Source organism: Podarcis gaigeae, assembly GCF_964106915.1.
Source record: "Podarcis gaigeae genome assembly, chromosome: 3".
Taxonomy (NCBI): Eukaryota; Metazoa; Chordata; class Lepidosauria; order Squamata; family Lacertidae; genus Podarcis; species Podarcis gaigeae.
In genome coordinates, this window is record NC_139680.1 from 37,560,252 (window position 1) to 37,581,206 (window position 20,955).

Consider the following 20,955-nt stretch of genomic DNA (forward strand, 5'->3'; position numbering starts at 1 on the left):
GAGGGAAAATACTGTTCTATAAGAGGCAAGTGGTAAGGAAATGGATTTATTGTGAAATTTGCCTTTGAATAAAATCCATGCAACTAATTCTGTGTACTCAAATGGGCTTGGTGTATCTTGTATCAACGTTCTTTAATGCATGGCAATACCCATCTGAAACGGGTGTTTCACAAGCAATTTGTGTCATGACATGAGGGCCTGCTATTTAAAGGAGGAAAGTAAGAAGAATCCCAGCAAGTGTGCCCAAGCTGTTGGGGGCACAAAAGTAAATATTTGGATCCCAGCATTTATTATATCTTTAAAAAACCCCACAAGTTTTCAGGGGTGTGGGGGAGAGAGAAATAAGGCTCCAATGCATAGAAAACATTTCTATGAAGTCCTATTTGTTGTTGTTGTTTAGTCATTTAGTCGTGTCCGACTCTTCGTGACCCCATGGACCAGAGCACACCAGGCACTCCTATCTTCCACTGCCTCCCGCAGTTTGGTCAGACTCATGCTGGTAGCTTCGAGATCACTGTCCAACCATCTCGTCCTCTGTCGTCCCCTTCTCCTTGTACCCTCCATCTTTCCCAACATCAGGGTCTTTTTCAGGGAGTCTTCTCTTCTCATGAGTTGGCCAAAGTATTGGAGTCTCAGCTTCAGGATCTGTCCTTCCAGTGAGCACTCAGGGCTGATTTCCATGGGACTCTCAAGAGTCTCCTCCAGCACCATAATTCACAAGCATCAATTCTTCGGCGATCAGCCTTCTTTATGGTCCAGCTCTCACTTCCATACATCACTACTGGGAAAACCATAGCTTTAACTATACGGACCTTTGTTGGAAAGATGATGTCTCTGTTTTTTAAGATGCTGTCTAGGTTTGTCATTGCTTTTCTCCCAAGAAGCAGGCATCTTTTAATTTCGTGGCTGCTGTCACCATCTGCAGTGATCATGGAGCCCAAGAAAGTAAAATCTCTCACTGCCTCCATTTCTTCCCCTTCTATTTGCCAGGAGGTGATGGGACCAGTGGCCATGATCTTCGTTTTTTTGATGTTGAGCTTCAAACCATATAAAGTCCTATTAGACACAATGAAACTTGTCCCTGAGAAAGTATGCATAGGGGATTCACACCCAAGCAGGATTTTTTTTTTAACTGACCTTTAATTTATATTTGAAGGGGGACCACTTGTACCTTTCTAAAATAAAGAAGTTCAGAGATAACGGTATGTGTCAGAAATTTGAGCCAATGTAAGATGAGAAGGAAGCAGTAAGGAAAGTCAAAAGAAAACAAGATGGGGAGAGTACAGTTTAAACACAGGGGTCAGGCAAGGGTATAAAGCAGTCATGTGAAAATGACAATGACACAAAACCAATAACCAAAGAAAAGAGAGAGAGAGGGACGGAGGCAAAGCTGCATTTATATTTCAGAGTACCTGAGCTCCGAGAGAAGCAGAGAAAAATGGATAAATAAATAATAAATTCCCGCTCTACAAAGGTATCCCGAGGAATTGCCTGTATTCTAAAGGAGACTATTTCATACTAGCACAGGAGGATTTATCTAGGCCACTAAATGGTCTGTGCTAAAAAAAGGTGCTGTTAATTTATTTAGGTTGTTCCAACGCAGAAACATGCAGTATTTGTGTGACCCGCCAAGCTTAACACAGCCAAGCAGCCATGTATTGTGCCCAGTGCTATTTTTCTAGAAAAAAAAGAGGTGCCGGAACTCACCATGAACGCCTCCCTTGTTCTCTTATCATGACAAAGACACTCACCTGAGAAGTGCCGGAAGTGGGTTCCGGCAAGTTCCGGCTGGGGAAAAAAAAAGCCTTGATCATGTCCTATCAGGGCCGAGAACCCCTGTGAGGAATGGTTACAACATCTGAGGCTTTTTATTTTAGAAAAAAGAGAAGTCCCTCACCCTCACATGAAACTAAAATTGGGGGCCATCCAGGGAAGCCAAATGTTTAAGATTAAAAGTAAAGGGACCCCTGACCATTAGGTCCAGTTGTGGATGACTCTGGGGTTGCGGCGCTCATCTTGCTTTATTGGCTGTGGCAGCCAGTGTACAGCTTCTGGGTCATGTGGCCAGCATGACTAAGCCACTTCTGGAGAAACCAGAGCAGCGCACGGAAACGCTGTTTACCTTCCCACCGGAGCGGTATCTATTTATCTACTTGCACTTTGACGTGCTTTCGAACTGCTAGGTTGGCAGGAGCAGGGACCGAGCAACAGGATCTCACCCCGTCACGGGGATTCGAACTGCCGACCTTCCGATTGGCAAGCCCTAGATAGTCAAAAAGCTATTCTTCACATAGAGCAAAGTTAAACTGTGGAATTTTATCCCATAAGATGGATAGTTAAACTGTGGAAGTTATTGGTAGTTAACTATGGAAATTGCTCCCACATGATTGCACAAGATAGTGTGATGGCCACCAACTTGGAAAGCTTTAAAGGAGAATTAGATTCATTTTAGAATGAGGTTGTCAGTGGTCTTTAGCTACAATGGCTGTGTTCTTTCCCCTCTGTTGGAGGTAGCATCCCTCTGCATACCAGTTGCTAGCAATCACAAGTTGCGAGAGCACTGTTACATCCAGATCTCATTTGCCAACTTTCCATAGGCATCTGGTTGGCTATTGTGAGAGCAGAACACAAGACTAAATGGTCCTTCAGCCTGATCAAGCAGAGCTCTTCTTGTGGTCTTGTGATAAAACCTGTGTTTTTGCTTTCTGCCTTGGACTGCAAAAATTGGTTTGGTGGGTGGGCTGTTGCAATCCAAGAAAACATCTAGGGTGCAAATTCAGATAATGATGGGCACATTTTAAATCGTCGGGAGAAGTAGCTTGTTCAGCAACGTATTTTTTCAGTGGAATGCATGTTTAGAATTGAAATTGGAAGTCCACAATTCAGAGTTAAAATCCTATTAATTCCAGCAATACTTTAAGCATTCCTAACTTTCTTTATCTGCACTTAGCTTCATCACATCTTTCCTCTCTCCTGTTCCCTGACCCATGTTATTCTAACTCACTGCAAATTTTCTGACTATTCCTCTTCCATAACTTGATTTATGTGACACCCACATGATAAGAAGTTGAAAACCCTCTTACAGATTAATTTAATTTGTTACAAATTATGTTGCATTGTCGAGAAATTTCAGGTCCTATTGATTTCTTTGGGTTTAATTTTTCATGTGTTCTTAAATGAATGCACACCCCAATCAGGAATTTAGAATAAAGCAGAAAGTTTCCTGTTTTCTTCTAAGTCTAACTCTATGGTGTCAGGTATTGGCTGTTGTTGGGATGCAGAATATGGGGCCAGATGGCCCATTGGTCTGACCTACAGATATAGTTGCAGTAGCATAGTCCTTTGAAATCTCTAATTCTTCCAGATATTTTCCATCTATTTTCTTTTATTACCTGTAAAATGTTCTCCCCCCCCCCCCACGCCTTGGTTCTTGTCATTCTGCCACGGTATGACTCTCTATTGGCTTAATGCAAATCATATTCTTACTAGAACTAGACACTTATCGTGTTGAAATCAGAACAAATACTTGAAGGTTAAAACTGTGATTTATGGGGTAAGCAGAGGGAGATATGTGTCTGTGTGGGAATTTAACTGAAGGAACCACTGCATTTTCAGCTGTTGGGAGTTTGAACAAAAACATATGCCAAAATTTCAGCTCCCCAAAAGTCTTCTCTTAATTAGAGTTGAGTTTACACAGAACAACAATTACATTGATCCAATTACCATCTGCAACATGCTTCAATGTGAGGCACAAGGCTGAAGGAGAACTGAAGTCTATTTGCATCTAAAGTACAATTGTCATAAATCAATCCTACATTCTGCTTTTAAAGGAAGAAAAGTGAATATGAGGATGCTGCGGAATGATGTGTGACATCATTCACAATAACAAGTACTCTATCTGTGTCAAGAATTCTAAAGCCTTTTCATGTTCCTAATTAAGGAACCCTCTTTTTTTGACAGTGGGAGATGCTAATTGGCAGTTTAAAAAAAAAAGGGGGGGGAAATGATGCTCTGTAGAAATTTGGTGTTGCAAACAGCTTGCTTTACTAACCTGCCAGCATCTGAAATGTATAAATAAGAAGCACAATCCTGAAAACTTGTTATCTGGTCTGTTTGTAGTTTTCCCCAAACAGATTTGTGGATTATTGCATGTGGATATCAGGGTACTACGTTGCTTTACTAAATTCTGTAAGGAATTTCCTGTTGGTTGCGGTGAGGGGAAAAGGTGAGATTAATCTCAAAGCCTTGTTAAGATACGTTGGATGTGAAAATTAGATTAAGAGATTGTGAAGGGTGTGGATTTATACTGGAAGCCTGTCGTTGGTTGTCATTTTATGTTTTTGGTTCATAAGAGTCATTTGAAGTTCACATACTGCAGTGGACATTTTGTAGGCTGATTTCAGCAAGCAAACTCATGCATTTGATTTCTGGGCAATGGCAGCTGGTGTAAACAGTAAATGCCTGCTTCTGCTGAGTAGTAATGGACAGGTAAGGAAGCCAGGTGCTTTTACCGGTGACTGCCTGGTTGGAGGCAAGGAGGAGCCTTCACAGCACTGTGGAGGTGTGTTGTTGAATAAACAGAGTGTCCCGTGCAGGTGTGGGATAATGACACTCGTGATTCACCATCAGTGTCCCTGTCTATGCACCTCTTCTTCCGTGCCTCCACTGTCTCCAGTCAGATGTTTGCCAACAATGGACTGTATCTCAGTGCTTATAGAATTACTTTGTATACGGAAGGACTCAGCTTCCATCCCTGGTGTCTCCAACTAGGGCTGAGGCAGACACCCTGTCTTAAACCCTGGAGAACCCCTGCCAGCCAATATAAAACAATATTGAGCTAGAATCAGGGATGAGGAACCTGTTGCCCTCCAGGTGTTGCTGGGGACTGCAACTCTCATTATTCCTGACCATTGTCCATGGGGGCTGGTGCTGGTGCTGATGGGGTTTTTGAGCCGAACAACATATAGGGGGCCATATTTCCCCCAGTGCTGAGCTAGCTCAGGGTTTCCCAAACCTGGGTATTCAGCTGTTTTTGGATTATAGTTCCCATCAGGAGTGAGTCTGTGAGCAACAGCATGGGAGAAGTATTTCTAGGACTAAGGTGAAACTCTGAAACTCTACTGTTATTTCTGCTGTTAGGTATTGCCTGCTGTTTATGGAATCTTGTTATATTTATAGTTTTGAAATGTGCTTTTTATGTTATTATGTTACTGTTTTGCTGTGTTATTTTTTTAACTGTTTATTTGAAATGTACCCCTGTTCTCTTTGAGTATTTTTGTGTGTGTGGAAAAGCGGCATATAAATAAAAGGAATGAATGAATGAATGAATGAATGGCAGAGGAAAAGCTGCATACAAATAAAATGAATGAATGAATGAATGAATGAATGAATGAATGAATGGCAGAGGGCAGCCTCTTCAGTTCTCTCTTGGTCGCTGCTCAGCATTCAGTGATCTGCTGTGTCGTAGCCTCTTTTCAACAACCAAGAAAGTGAAGCCATTGTTCTGGAAGGGACTTGTTCCTGCTCTTATTTTTGTTTGTTTGTAGGATCTCAAATGGCAGTTGTTACAAGCAGCAGTTTCTTTGAGTCCCATTGTCCTTTGCGTCACCAAACAGCCTCAGTGTCAAAATGGATGAACTAACTGAAAAGTAACCATTAAGCCCAGGATGGGTCAAAAAGGAGTGAAGCCAAAAATATATTTAATAGTAATGCCAGCAGCTAGCCAGCCAAGACAGTAGCAGCTTTAAGACTGGGTGGGACATGATATGACCCCTCAGGCTGCAGAGACTATTTTACATGCCTGAATACAGCCCTACAACAAATGCAATAAGCATTCGATGAAAGGGAACCCGGTAAATATCTTATTGTGCTTCCCTTTTGTAGTCCAAATGCAAAATATCATAAGGATGTAGCATAGTGTAAATTTACCCATTACCTTAAAGGGGAAAAAACCCCTGTAATTACCACTAATGCATGTGGGACCAACACCCAGAACTCAATGGATTTTGTTTCTTCCATTCCTTTCTTTCAAGATGGCTGTGCTCTGCCTCCTTGGCAGTAATGCTTCTGAATACTAGTTGCTGGAAACCACAGGAGGGGAGAGGGGTCTTGGGTTCGGGTCCCGCTTGCAAGTTTCCCACAGGTTTCTGGTGAGAATAGGATGCTGAAGTAGATGGACTCTGCTCAGACCCTCCAACTGTCCCTATTTTCCAGGATTTTCCAGGATTTACAGAAGCCCAGTCTCTGATTTGATCCCAGAATGTCTTTCCCCCCCTTAGGACGTCCCTATTTTCATTGGAGAAATGTTGGTGGGTATGGAGTTATCTGCTCCCTGAGCCATCTGAAGGCAGCCCTGTATAGGGAAGTTTTAAAATGTTTAATGTTTTATTATGTTTTTATATATGTTGGAATCTGCCCAGAGTGGCTTGAGCCACTCAGTTAGATGGGCAGGCAATAATAATAATAATAATAATAGTAGTAGTAGTAGTAGTAGTAGTAGCAGCGGTAGTAGTAGTAATGATGATGATGGAATAGGACATCCCTATTTTCATTTGAGAAATGTTGGAAAGTATGTCTTAGGTTCTTTTCCTCTTTTTTATCATGTTGAATACCACTAAAGGGGAGAGCTGCTCGTCAGTGGTGGACCTCATGAAAGGTCTCAGGTTCAATTCCTGACCTCTTCTGTTAGGGCTGTAAGGACCCTACTCTGAAACCATGAGGCTTCATTGTCAGTTGATGTAGATAAGGGATAGGGAGGTTTTTCCCCCTCTGAGGACTGGACTGTAGTCCCTTCTGGTCAACCTTTCAGTGGAAACATACCACTAGTGGGCAGCACCAGAGGCAAAAGCGAGTGGAGTGACGAATGTAAATTTTACCTTTGTGCTGTAGGCTAGCTTCTACACAAACTTAGGCAGTTCTTTCTATCCTCCAGGCAGCCAAGAGGCTTTATTAGAGATCAGTGGCACATTCCAGCCAACATTTAAGGGGGGGGGGTAGGTGTGACCACGTGAGAGGCTACATTTGACCTCCTGGTTCTCCACCTGATGTTCTCCACCTCTTATGTAGACAGTACTCAGCTAGGAGGACTGTTGTCCTACCCATTTGTATGAGGCAGATTGCTGTGACCTGAGAGCACCTTTCATTCTGCAGCGTAGTCTTCTGCCTTCTGAGTGCTAGAGTACTCCACACGGGCCTCCAAAGAAAACAGCGACTGCTGTTTCAAGTCCGCATTTAGAGCGAAGAAAGTAAATGCTCTTGGCTTGCAATGTGCTAAACAGATGATGGGTATCAGATGGTAAGACAAGGTGAGCAGCAAAGATATGGCAAAGCACAGTGGCCTGTAAAGCAGAGCAAAGCTACAGAAATTGTAACAACCATATGGTGGTTATAATCAGGACATGTGCAAAGCAGGAAAAGGTTTCGCACCAGGAGGTGTTATGGGGCCAGGAAGAGACAGAGTCAAAAAGAGCGAAGAGGTATGCCTTGGTGCTGAAGGTAAAACAAACAGCATTAGCGTTTTATGTTTCTAGTCGCAAAGACCTGGTGTTTACCATATGCCTTGTGCCAAAAATGTAGATTTACACAGGCTGGGTGGAAGCGCTTTGAATTTATCACCCAGTTTCACCTTCTTTTCATTTAATCTTTGTCAGTGCCAAGCGTTTGTGTGTGTGTGTTTAACCAGAATGAAAAGACTCCTTTTTATTTCAGAAAACATAAAGAGCATGGATGTGAGATAGTGTTTCATCTCACTTTCATATGTGGCTCTCCAGGCACTTGGATACCAAGTAATAACTGAGGAGTGAAAATATAGAGCATTATAATGGACAGGAAGAAATAATGTTGACTGCATGTTCTCTTTGACAAAGGATTTACAAGATGTTTGAGTTGATTCTCTGTATGCTATCTGCACCTTGGTTTCTACAGAGAGATCACCTTTTGCCCTCTGTTCCATTACCAACTGGAGTTGTGATATACTGACATTAGTGATTTTTTGGACCTTATTGAACCCATGTGCAAAATTTCACCAGTATACCTTTGAATGCCAGTTGTTGGGGATTATGATTGGAGAGAGGGCTATTGTGCTCAGAACCTGCTTTTGGGCTTCCCATAGGCATCTGGTTGGCCACTGTGAGAACACAATGCTGGATAAGATGTGCCTTTGATCTGATCTAGAAGGGCTCTTCTTACATTCCTAAGGTGGATGTTACTGTAAATGTGTGGTTGCCATCAGATAAAGCAGGAACACATTTTGTAACTAGTTCCTTCCTTCCACCACGTAGCATCTCTGGTCCATTTAGGGAGGCAGCTGCAGAACTCCCTCCAGTGTTTTGATTAAGCCCAATCTCAAGTATCTTCTGTCAGTGATGCAACACCTTCTTTGCAAGTATTCAGTAGTCGGGGGTAAGCTTGTGGGGTGTGTGTGTGTTTGTGTTTCCTTTTAAAATCACAGCTGCTTCATTATTTGGAAGCCGATTCTCCTCACATTAATAGAGTTTTACATTTTTATTGTGGATAAAGCATTAAAGAAAATCCCACTATTTGCACATCTGCAGATCTGAAAAATGTAGTGTAACCCATGACTATGAGATAATGTCGGTATCAGAGTGGCTAGAAATAATTGTTTTTGCCACAGTTAAAAGCTACCAAGCTGGGACTGAGGGCAGCAAGGCCTGACTCTAGACGTGAAGGGTACCTTCTGTAGAATGCGTCCTGAGCACTGTGGCTTTAGCTGGAAGATGCAGAGTTCAGCAAGCACAAGGGATCGCCCTGTTAGTCATGTAAAGGCAGGAGTCTTAGTACTTCTAGCAAAGGGAAGTTATTTCATCATTTTTGTTGGGTGGAGCCAAAGGCAAATAGGCAGAGCAACAAATGTGAATGTTGCTTTTGTACAGCAGGCTAGTCTTTTTACACTCACGCCTCTATCCTCTGTGTAGAAAATATGGATGCCTGGAAGCCTACATTTAGCCCTCAAGCAGAAGCTTTTCATCTCTGATCTAGAGGTTCAGATTGTGTATCCACTTTCACTAGCTTCATCCTACTTTTTCAATTCAAGATCCACAGAGTTCCCAACTCGTATTATTATGATAGGAGTTTTCTTCTGTCATAACACTGAAACCGTATACTTGAATAAAAGTGTTGTGGATACGGTTACAGATTGGGGATAGAGCACACACGTTATAGAGATCCGATTTTTAAATATTAGTTTTAATAAATCTGTGTGGCATGTGGCTAGAGTATTGACGAATCTGCTGAGGAGGCCAAATCAATAGCTATAAAGGGGACATGAATCACTGTTTCATTCAGTAAGTCAGCTAGTGGATTTTTTTAAAGAGTGATTATTTGTACAGGTACTTGGATAAAAATTTGGAGAAACTTGGAGCCCTGAAATATGACCGGGTAGCTTTTGTTATCTGTATCACCCTGATGAGTGCTAAGGACTTTGCCACATATCAGATGCAGAGATGTGGTTGAATGCGTGTTAAAACAGTTGCCTGTATGGCTTCTGTTTCTATTAAACTTTACATTTACTAAGTTATTACAGGTATGGCATAATTCCCTTTATCCCCAAGGTTCAGAGGGTACAAGGGAGAGGTATCTCCAAAGATCTGCAGAAATAAAACAAGCAAACAAAAACTTTAGGGGGGGAACCCTAATGCAGAGGAGGGAACACTCCCAAAACATCCCCAGTGCTCAGTGCTCATAGAATTTTGACTTACTGTTGGGAGAAGGATGGAAAACTAGCAAGAGGGATGGGAATGGAGTGTTTGTTAGAAGGGTATGGCTGATTCAATAGAACACTGAGCAAGAGTACTACAACATTTTGTGGTACTTCTGTTAATGATCCATTTACATGGAACTCAAGGTGGCATAAAGAGATTCCTGTCCAAATACTGATCAGACCCAAACTTGTTTATCTTGGCAAAGCCGCAATACTATGTGCCTTCAATCCATAGACTTAGGGGACTTACAGCAACTATGAAATATTTGGAGCATTGTGTCTGGAATTGTGTCAGCAGAGTTGCATGTTACACAGAGGTTGCACTCTGAATCCAGCGGGTAAGGTGAAAATCGCCTATAGTTGAAATTGCCACACATCGCCCATAAAGTACAGTCTGCTTCCAAACGGCCTGTAGTTGGGCTCTCACTCTCCTGTTTCTGTCTGGTGCTGTTGCTTGATTGTGTGGTGGCTGTGCCACACGCTTTTCTTGCCTCGGTCTCAGTGCCTTCCTGAGGCCAGAAAGCAGGAGCTGGATGAAACAGTGGAGAAGGAGGAGGAGGACGACAACAACAGAGAAGGCTTTCCCACCTTCTCCTCCGGACAATGGGGCCATGGTAAGCACTGGCTGGCAAGTGGCCTTCCTCATCTCTCCACTGCATGTGTGAGCCTAGAAGGCTCCACCCCAACTGGTGGAAAGCACTTTCCCCCAAGGGGGAAGAATCTAGAAAAGGGTAGAAAACAAGGGAGGAGGCAGGCAAAGGTGGGAAAATCCTGGCGAGGCAGCGGGAAATATCTGGAATGGATTCTGAAACTGGCGGGTGGGATCTTAGTAGAAGGAAGGAACTTTTGCAGAAGCTGCAGTGGCAGATGTCCTGTGGTGGAGTGCTTTCAGAAGGGGGGAGTGTGGCTGGGGACACCCAGCCACATGGCTGGGATAAAAGTAGTAGTAGTAGTAATAATAATAATAATAATAATAATAATAATAATAATTAATAATTAGTGTGTTTAGTTGAATTCATGTATGCTAGATGCACTCATGATGTGACTGCACTGTACACACGACCACATCCCAAAGGTATGTTTATGTCAGCTTAGAGACTTTGCAAACCGCAGCAAGCCTTGACAGAGGCAAAAGCACTAGGTATGTGATGAGAGACACCCTTAGAGGAGGGAAAAGCCGCCACCAATGTGTTAATAATGGCAAATTCCTTCACTGGTTATGGCAGCAGAGTGCAAAGTCCCATTCATAATTATTTTGCAAGGGAAAGAAACAAAAATATCAAAAACGAGCGGTGGGGGGGAAGGTTATCTGGGATCAAGTGGTTCGATTGCTATGACTATTTTTAAATGAAGCCCACACTGCTGGTGTTTATGTTCATTCTTTCCACACTTGTTTGCAGCTGTTAGTTGACTATGGCTCGGTACCAGCAACAAAATGTTCACTGAGTGGTTTTGTACTCATTCTCTATATTACAAATCACTGCCTCCTCGCAAGCTAATCAGTGCTCTTGATTCCCAAACATTCTGAAGCACTCTTATTTTGCTAACACTGTTGTCTCATATTGCATGGGGGTGGGGGGTGAGGGAAGACTGAGAATTCAACATTGATTGGCTGGTGGAGACAATAATGTTTTTCCTTCTAAATCCTGATAAATCTTCTGTGAAGGAAATTTCCAACAGATGTTTCCCCCCCCTTTCTTTTAGACGGGTTTTATGGACAGTGCTTGTTGCAAAAAAAGGAAATTAGCGGCCTATATTTGGCTTTGGCTGTTTTAATTTTAAATTGTTCATAGCTGCTTTTCTACATCTAAATGAACGCTAACTCCCAGCTCAATGATATTTTAACATAAAACGATAAGTCAGTAATGCACCTCCTCAAAATACTAATTTAGATGTGCATCTGTAAAAAAAATAAAAAATAAAAAAATCTATTGGCTGGTTTGAGTTCCAATACAATCAGGTTTCCGCATGCCAATAAATTGGGGGGGGGGGGGGCATCAGAGATTGCATGCGGAAGAGTTTCTGCAGCCAAACAATTGAATTAGGTCAACTGTTTTTCAAATAATGTGAATTGGTGTATGATGCATACCTGAATGCTTCCACAGACACAGATTTAAGTTATATTATTTGATAACAAAACATACACGCATTTTAAAATTTATTTATTTTACTTCATTGTCGCATTCTGTTTACATTTCTTCCCATATTGTAATATATTTCCCTGATCTGTTAATATATGTTGATATACCTAGATGCGGGTTCCCCCTTTTCCCCCTTTAGGTGCTGCCATGCCCAAAACTGTAATCCATTTTACCTGCTTACCAAACACTTGCCTGAGAAATAGGTTTCATATTACTTTGGCATTTCTTGCTAACCACCACTGTCTCGCCGTTTCCTTCATGTTTCCAGTTATGTTTGGAAGTTGTAATATTCTCCAGGAAAAGAATCATGGGTCATAGTTGTGGTTATTTGTTATGAAATGAATTGGTTCTGAATGGGCATATATCCCACTCTCTCATGCACATGCGCGCGCGCACACACACACACACACACACACACTTTTTAAAGTTTTAATGCAGTGTCTGTGAATCTGTCCCCCTGTTCATACGTTCCCCCCTTACTGGGGGATTCTTTCACAGAGTCAGGCTGTTGGTCCATCTAGCACAGTATCGCACACTCTGGCTGGCAGCAGCTCTCTGGAGTCTTCCTCAGCCCTGTCTGCAGATACCAGAGACTGAATGGGAGACCCTTTCCATGAGGAGTATATGCTCTGCCCCTGAGCTTATAGCCCCTCTCAAGTAACAGCTTTACATAAGCTTTAGCTGTTACTGTTACTGTGACTGGGAAGGGGGAAAGGAGTTTCAGACAAGGGCTAATCAAACAAGCTCAACATATTCATTTATTGTGCAGAAGCTCTCTGGAACACCGGAAACCAACCAAAATATTTTCTGAGGGCAGTTAACTTGGGCCATTATGCAGTCTATTAAATTGTCCTCAGCAGGTACGATAATAAAAGCATTAAACAGATGCAAATTTCAAGATGCATAATAAAAAGTCTTATAACCCCTCTTGGACTTTAAATTAGCTATTGCGTTGCTGTTGCTTGAAGTGCTAATAGCTTATTATTTATGTCCATTAATATGACCCAACCTTCCTCTTTTTCCCATTCAAGCATTAGCTTTTAAACTGAGATGAATCCAGTTATCAAGAGTATTGCCTGTTTTATTCTGATGGTTCAATGTAGAGTTTTTGGGGAGAATGGTCAGGAGTTGCTTGGTTAGCATTGAAGCCTAACTTCAGCCGAGTTGAAACAAACAATTCAGTATCTCCTTCTGGAGGGGCATAGCAGGTGGCCTTTTGCCTCTGCAGTCCATTTCCAATGGCAATATTTGGAATTTAGGATGGTTTGACGCTCTGATATGATGATAATGGGTAGATCACATGCTAAAGGTTTAAATCCTAGACGTCATTTAAAAGGCTCAAGTAGCAGGTGACATGAAAGACCTCTGCCTGAAACCTTGGAAAGATGTTACTGCCAGTGCCCATGAAAGTAAACAATATTGAGTTAGGTGGGCAAATACTCCGATCTGGTACAGTGGTACCTCAGGTTACATACGCTTCAGGTTACATACGCTTCAGGTTACAGACTCCGCTAACCCAGAAATAGTGCTTCAGGTTAAGAACTTTGCTTCAGGATGAGAACAGAAATTGTGCTCCGGCGGCGCAGCAGCAGCAGGAGGCCCCATTAGCTAAAGTGGTGCTTCAGGTTAAGAACAGTTTCAGGTTAAGTACGGACCTCCGGAACGAAATAAGTACCGTATTTTTCGTTGTATAAGACGCACCAGACCACAAGACGCACCTAGTTTTTGGAGGAGGAAAACAAGAAAAAAGAATATTATGAATCTCAGAAGCCAGAACAGCAAGAGGGATCACTGCGCAGTGAAAGCAGCGATCCCTCTTGTTGTTCTGGCTTCTGGGATAGCTGTGCAGCCTGCATTCGCTCCATAAGACGCACACACATTTCCCCTTAATTTTTAGGAGGGAAAAAGTGAGTCTTATAGAGCAAAAAGTATGGTACTTAACCCAAGGTACCACTGTATAAGGATATTGCTGCATTCACATCACTGCTGCACACAGTACCTAGGTGGGGGGAGGTGGAGGGTGTACATTGGGTATGAAGGTGTCCCACCACAGCAGTGGGACCTGCTTGGGATGCAGCCCTGCCCCTAGAAGGCCTGGCAGACGGTGGGGAGTCCTACCAGTAGCACTTCTTCCCACTTTGTACATTCAGTGGACAGAAGAGGAATGGGAAGACCAATGGAGGGACACACAAACACACCATCGGGGTGCAAATGAGGGTTGGAATCATAAAATCTTAGAGTTGGAAGGGATGCAAGGGTCATCTAGTCCAATCCCCTGCAATGCAGGAATCTCAGCTAAAGCATCCATGACAGATGGCCATTCAGCCTCTCCAAGGAAGGAGAGTCCACTTGGAGTCCTCTGCCAGTCCTGTGTGCTTAGCGCTGGGTCCCTCTGCTCTCAGCAAATGCTTCAGCACGCAGCTAAAAACCTAGAAAGTGGGACCAGGAAAGTGGTGGGCAGCCTGTAGACCACTGAGTACCTCCTAATGACCCCAAAACCAACTATTCTGTGCAGAAACTGACCTGTCCTTCAACCCTAGTAGGTTGATGGTTTGTTCTCTGTGGGTTGTCAGGATTATATGGTCCTAATTTATCAAGACTCTAGAAGATTTTCTAAAGGCCGATACGGATTCACGTAGGAAGTAAGTGAGAGGTTCGCTTTTGACCAAATGTGCATAAGATGGTTAGGTTAGTGGGGTTTTTTATATGGCTACTGACATCTTCAGACTTCTAAAAAATAATAATCGGAATCATTATTTTAAGCACAGACTAGAAACTTGGATATATACCAGCAGGGACTAGAAGGCTATCCAGGCTCTTGCTGTGACTGGTAAACAATTCCATTTTTATCCTACAGTACAGAAAATTATTGCTTATTTCTCTCATAAAACTTGTTCTCATATTTTGCTAGGAATCAAGTCTCCCCGAATGGAATAATAACTCCAAAGGCGTTGTATGATTTAGAGCAGGGTGGTCCAATGTGGGGCCCTTGGGTTGCATTTCATGTCATGTCCCTTTGCTACCTTCCCTAAGCCATGTAAGCGAGGGGCTGGGCTTTGGGAAGGAGGTGGGAAGACTCTGACAGCGTCCTAGAGTCCTTCTGCCTTCTTCCCAAAGTCCAGTTAGTGCTCGCCCAGCTTTAAAAAGGAGGTGGGAGGGTTTAGGATCCTGCCAGAGCCTTGTGCCTCCTTCCCAAAGCCCGATGCCTCACTTAGCTGGCTTTGGGAAGGCAGAATGAAGGTGTGGGGTGTGTTTGTCAATTTTTGGCCTTGTTCCCCCCCCCTTCCAAGGGACAAGGTGGTGTGCAGCCTGCAGGTTCCACATCAAAGTCCTCTTGCGGCCAGAGCTTTCCAAACTGTGTGTTGTGACACATTAGTGTGCTGACCGCAGTGTGTAGGTGTGTCGTGTGAATGCTCCCTGTGCTCCTCCTGGGGCTGGAAAGGGGTTAGTTTAGCCTCCAGTTTGCTAGTAAAACTGAATTACTGTGTTGAGAAATGATGCACGTCTAAAAAGTGCGTCACCAACATGAATAGTTTGGAAAGCTCTGCTTGCGGCCCACTTGGTGTGAAAAGTTGGGCTGCCCTGATGTGTGACTTTAACTCCCCTTTCTCCTTGATTACTTGTTAAAAACCTGGCAACTATGTGATGGGAAATGAGCAATATAGAAATAGTTGCTCGTTGGCTCAATCTTTTTCTCCCCCAGGGCAGGTGAATGGAATAGAGTGTCCTGGAAAACAGGTGTGGTTGGCTGGCTAGAACCCTTAACAGGAGCAGTCTGAATTGCAACATCGCGTATCAGGTCTCACTTCCTAAGAGCTACAAAACATTTCTGGTTCCCCACACTAGATGCTGGCAGTCAGCTGCAGTATGGGATAGCAATGAGCTGAGTGTAGATGCTGAAGCAGGTCCTTCTAATGGTCTTGCACAACCAAGGAGGTTCTCTATGCACAGACAACCCAGTTTCAAGCCTCTTAGGTTCTTGTAGAGTTGTCGTTTCCCCTGTGGCAATATCTTTCCTCTGCCAGCTATTTTTAATCAAATTCTGATTCTTTATGTAAGGAAGAAATCCCATTGAACTCGGAAGTTGAGACTTCTAAGGAGTGCGTGGCTGGAATCAATAGTGAAATGTGGGCAGTCTCTGGGCCTGGGAAAAAGAAACCACATGCGATGGAACTTTCAGAAACGTTTCATCAGCTTTGAGATATAAAAGCTTCAAGCTGAACAAGAATGGCTGTAATAGTTCCTGCTGGCTTGGTCAGAGAGAAGCTTCCTAGTTGAACAGCTGCATGCGATCATTTTGGGAATAATAGTGGGAAGCTTGCATATTTAGCTTGCTTTATTTTAGCTATCATAAATCACTGACTCATAATTGTCCAGTTGTGCCTCTTGAGTCACCAGGGTTTTGAAGCGCCTTTTTCTTTCAATAGGTATGTTCGCTTGCAGCTTTTGAGATGATGTACAAAAATGAAATTCAACAGTAACCCACTTTGCTGTAAACCTGTTGTGTACCTCCTATGGCTGATCCTTTCCATATCTTGTTAAATAATTGTGAGAAGTGGACCTTTTGGAATTATGCCTGATTCCGGAATGCTCTGCGCATGTAAGTCCCTCTCACAATGCCATAGCAGGGCCAGCAGCAGTGTAGTTGCAGTGAACAGGTGCCACCATTTTGCTCTTGAGATGAATACAATTCAAGCTCAACCAATAGCTGCAGTCCCTAAGCACATTTGGAAATATTGTTATTGTTCTTCTTTACTTCTTTAGCCCTTTCAGAGCACTTTAAGAGTGTCATCTTTCTCTTAGCAATGTAAGGCAGGTAAGGCTGAGAGAGAGAGAGAGACTTCTACAAGGCCTCCTAGGGACCTTTATAGTTACCTCGCATCATATCAGTTGTTAAGTTGTGGGTGAACATATCAGACGACACAGCAATTCTTCAAACAGCTCTTGTTTATTCAGAGGCCAGAACAGAACTGAACTGAAGGGTTCAGTCAGCCTGCTTATATAGAGCTCCAATAAAATGTAACTGTAACAATTTTCTAAAACTATCCAATCACTGAACGTCACTTTCGATACCTTATTTGCATAACTATCTACAGTATCCCCCTGCTGGCCCAGGGTGAGAACTTCGGTACATAACATCAGTTGTCCTGAATGCACTGGAAATTAATGGGACTAAAACCATCTTCAGGTGTTCTGGTGCCCTGCTTAGTAAAACATGTGAGAGAGGGCCATTCACCATTCTTATTATTTTATTTATTAATTTATATACCAACCTTATCTTCCAGTGATCTCAGAGTGGTGAACATGGTTCTCCTCCTCCACATTGCACCTGCAGAACAAACCTGTGAGGTAGGTCAGGCTAAGAGATGGCGGCTGGCCCAAGGTAACCCAGTGAGCATCGTGGCTGAATGGGGATTCAAACCCTGTTCTCCCAGGTCCTAGTCCAACACTCTAACCATTACATCACATTGGTTCTCTTGCTGCCCTCCCTGAGCCAGAGTGCAATGTGTTAAGAGAACACCTGAAGAGGGCTTTTATTTTCAAGCAAAACATGTTTTAGGAGCAAGGTGCCCTTAAGGGTGCTTTGTCATTCCAGCTGAATAGTCACCAGCAGAGTTCAAAATCTTTCCATGGACGGACAGGGAAATTGACTTGGTGGCTTCTGCAACAATTAGTGTCAAATGCATATATATTCATCCCATCTTACTCCAAGGAAGTGCTGAGGGATTGTAGATGGTTCTCTCTGCTTTTTCCCCCTCACAACAACCCTGTGAGGTAGGTTAGCCTGGGAGATGGTGACTGGCTCAGTGGCAGTTTGAACCTGAGTCTCATCAGTTCAGTTGGCTCTAACCATTACACCAAACTAGGTATTTTTAAGCATTTGCAGATCTGTCAGCCTTTGTGTGTGGACTGTTTACTCACTATGTAAACAAGTCCCAAAAAACACCAGTGGGCTTAATATGAACTATTGTTATATGCAAAACATTGTAGAAGTTGTGCTCTTCATATGCTCCCTGTGTTTCGTTCTGCTCAAGAATTATAAAAATACTTTCCCCACAAAAACCGGGTATCTCATTCAGTCTTTCTTCCTCCTATAGAAACTCTTACACCAGGCTGGACTTATATTGAAAGGCTGGTTTTGACATAAAATTAGAAACGGAAAACAAATGCTAGGGATGGTTCCTTCTGTGTACACCAGTGGAATGCACCAGATACTAGATCCTAGGGCCTGGTTGTGGCTATCTGGTTTCCTTGTGAATATCCAAACATGATGGTGGTTACCTGACTGATTCGTTGTGAACAGAAGCTGTCGTTTTGCACACTCCTGTCACAAGCTGAGCGGACAAATACTCATTTCATGCACACAAATATTCTTACATTTATAAAGAGAGATTTTTAACAGAAGATAAGGCCGTTGTTACCACAAAATTAAAGGCACTTGCTTCTAGGAAACCTCAGTTCTTTAAAACTGAACAGATGATGGCTATGTGAAATTGCAATCTCTGGTGCCATCTGCTGGGCGACTGTTTTAATCAAAAAGAAAGCCTCTCAAAAATAAGGCAGGCACTTCTGCATAGATACACGGGGGATGCCCTACCTAGGTGTACAGAAGTGCAAAAGTTTGTGAATTAAAGGAAGTGACTTAAAAAAACAAAACCTGCCTGATAGATGATGACAACAGGGCAAAAGGATTGAGAAAGAAGATGTAAATAAAGTGGAGGGATAGCTTTCCCATCTTCAGAATATTATTTATAACAGGCAGAGGCAAACACGGCCCTCCAGATGTTTTGGTACTACAGCTCCCATCATCCCTAGCTAACAGAACCAGTGGTCAGGGATGATGGGGGTTGTAGTACCAAGACATCTGGAGGGCTGTTTGCCTATGCCTGATTTATAATTTCAAATTGCAGATATTTGGTTCTATCAACCCTGTATAACTGTGCAGCACAACAAGGAAAGCATGGGGTGGGGGGAAAAGGTGCCCTTTATGCCTTCCCCATTCTTGAAACTCACCACCACTCACCACCCCAAGATCTGAACCGCACTGCAAGGCTCTTGTAGGCTGGCTGGAACTGTGAGAAGGGCAGATACACACTGCATTGCTTTGTTTTAAGAGCAGCCACTTGTACTTAAATATTTTCACCCACAGTTGCACATATGATAGTGCTTCTTCCAGAACTTTTGGACGGCTTGCAATTTGCAGCTTATGATTGGTTTCAGCCATAACAGCAGTTAATGGGTTAAATCGAAAAGTGTATTATTCTGCTATACATTTTTAAAATTTTGTTTGTCATAGTGGCGAGTGAGACTGGTGGTGCGTGTGACAGCTTTCACTTTGAAAATGTTATGGATGAAATGATGACAGAGCGCTTATGAAAATCTTTAAGGGGAAAGAACCTACGTTTTATTAAATTGAAAGTAATAATCAGTTTGGACAATGACTTCAGCTAAATTTACCTAAGAAGAGGAAGGGTTTTTCTTTGTATGGCATTTGCTATTATCAAATAACTTTTTGAAGTTTCTACATCCTGACAAAAACACAGACAACTGTGTTGGTCATACATAGTGTTGGGACTCTTCTGAAATCTATAAGTGGCCTTCATTTGTTTTGGAAACAGGAGGATTTTATTGGTAATTGATTGCATAAAAAGCAGCTTGCTTGGCTTATGTTAAAGAAACCAACACAAGCAGTTATTCATGCTTCTATTTAGCAAATATAGCGTAGACACACATAGTGTGGATAAGTGCTAGGCACTTGATGGGTGAGCTTGTCTTTGGTGCTTTTGCTATATAAAAAAACCCTTCTTTTCCTTACAGAAGATTGCACCAACAATTTGAAAGTTACAAAGAGCAAGTCCGAAAAATAGGTGAGGAATCCCGCCGTTACCATGGAGAGCACAAGGACGATGCGCCAACATGTGGAATCTGTCACAAAACTAAGTTTGCCGATGGTTGTGGCCATTTATGCTCCTACTGCCGGACAAAGTTTTGTGCCAGATGTGGAGGACGTGTTTCTCTGCGATCAAACAATGTAAGTTTTCTACTGCATGCAAAACAAAGCAATTTTGATTCCATGCTAGAACATCCTACCTGTCCAGATTTTTTTTGGCATTGGTTTCCTTTTCTTATTTCCACACCCCAACTCCTTGAACTTCATTGTTTTGCTCAATCTATATATTTTCAGAATTCCTCGCTCCATGTTTTGTGTGTGCAAAATCAATTTCAGAAATAAATAAAAGAGGGGACCTATTTTTTTTCCACTTGAAAATGATTGTGACAGACACAGTGACAAGCTATAATAATGCTTTCCTCATGGAATTCTGCATTAGTATTGTAGAAAATCTACTTTGATTTATACACCCTGAAAATTGTATATGCTCTTGTGCAGTTGCCAATGACATTTATAGAAAGTAGTGTCACGTGCTTGTATACATAACTAAGTAATATTTAGAGCAGACCTTTTGGAATTAATGGACCTAAGTTGGTGGTGTTCATTCATTTCAATAGATTTACACTGAGTAGGACAACACTGGAGACCACCCACTGTACTTTACACATTGCCGAGTCCAATGGGGGAGCCATATTGCTTCTAGTGGGGATGAAACAATCCAGAATTCTTATGTGTGAGGGGAAAGTGCTTCCATTTCCATCCTGTGGATTTTTAATTCCTCCTACCAGTAGTACTGGTAGTAGTACTACCAGTTGCTCACAGCCCTTTGGATCTCAGCTATTACATCAAAACTGGAGTATTGAATCCTGATGTATCCATTTCACTATTTTTATTTTATTTTCTGCTAAAATCCTTCAGGTATCTGCCCATATGTGTGTGGTGCTATAGATATTTTTATTTAAACGTGCTGTGTTTGATTTTTGGTAAATCTTATGCTTACAGGAACACAAGAATTGCCTTGTTTATATCTGCCTATTAATGTTTTCCTCCTTTTTCTTTTCTCTCTTTCTTTTATATTTTTCTCCTTTTTCTGCTTCCCTGGATGCTTTCCCAAAGGAGGACAAAGTGGTTAGAATCCATATTTCTTCATATATTATTACAGTGTTCTTTATGTGAAACCAATTAATGCAAGTTATTTTGACTAA

General features: G+C 42.4%; 1 protein-coding gene across 50 annotated transcripts in view; it reads left to right on the top strand.

Moving 5' to 3' along the window:
- RIMS1 (regulating synaptic membrane exocytosis 1) overlaps positions 1–20,955 on the top strand; it is a 228,382-nt gene that overhangs the window by 60,229 nt on the left and 147,198 nt on the right. For 48 of the 50 annotated variants that reach the window (XM_083729767.1, XM_083729789.1, XM_083729768.1 and 45 more), the window contains exons 2-3: positions 19,678–19,891; positions 20,867–20,878. In XM_083729767.1, coding sequence (XP_083585893.1) covers positions 19,678–19,891; positions 20,867–20,878 — 226 coding nt within the window. The remainder of the gene's footprint in view (positions 1–19,677; positions 19,892–20,866; positions 20,879–20,955) is intronic. The other 2 variants (XM_083729815.1, XM_083729771.1) reach the window with 1 other exon arrangement.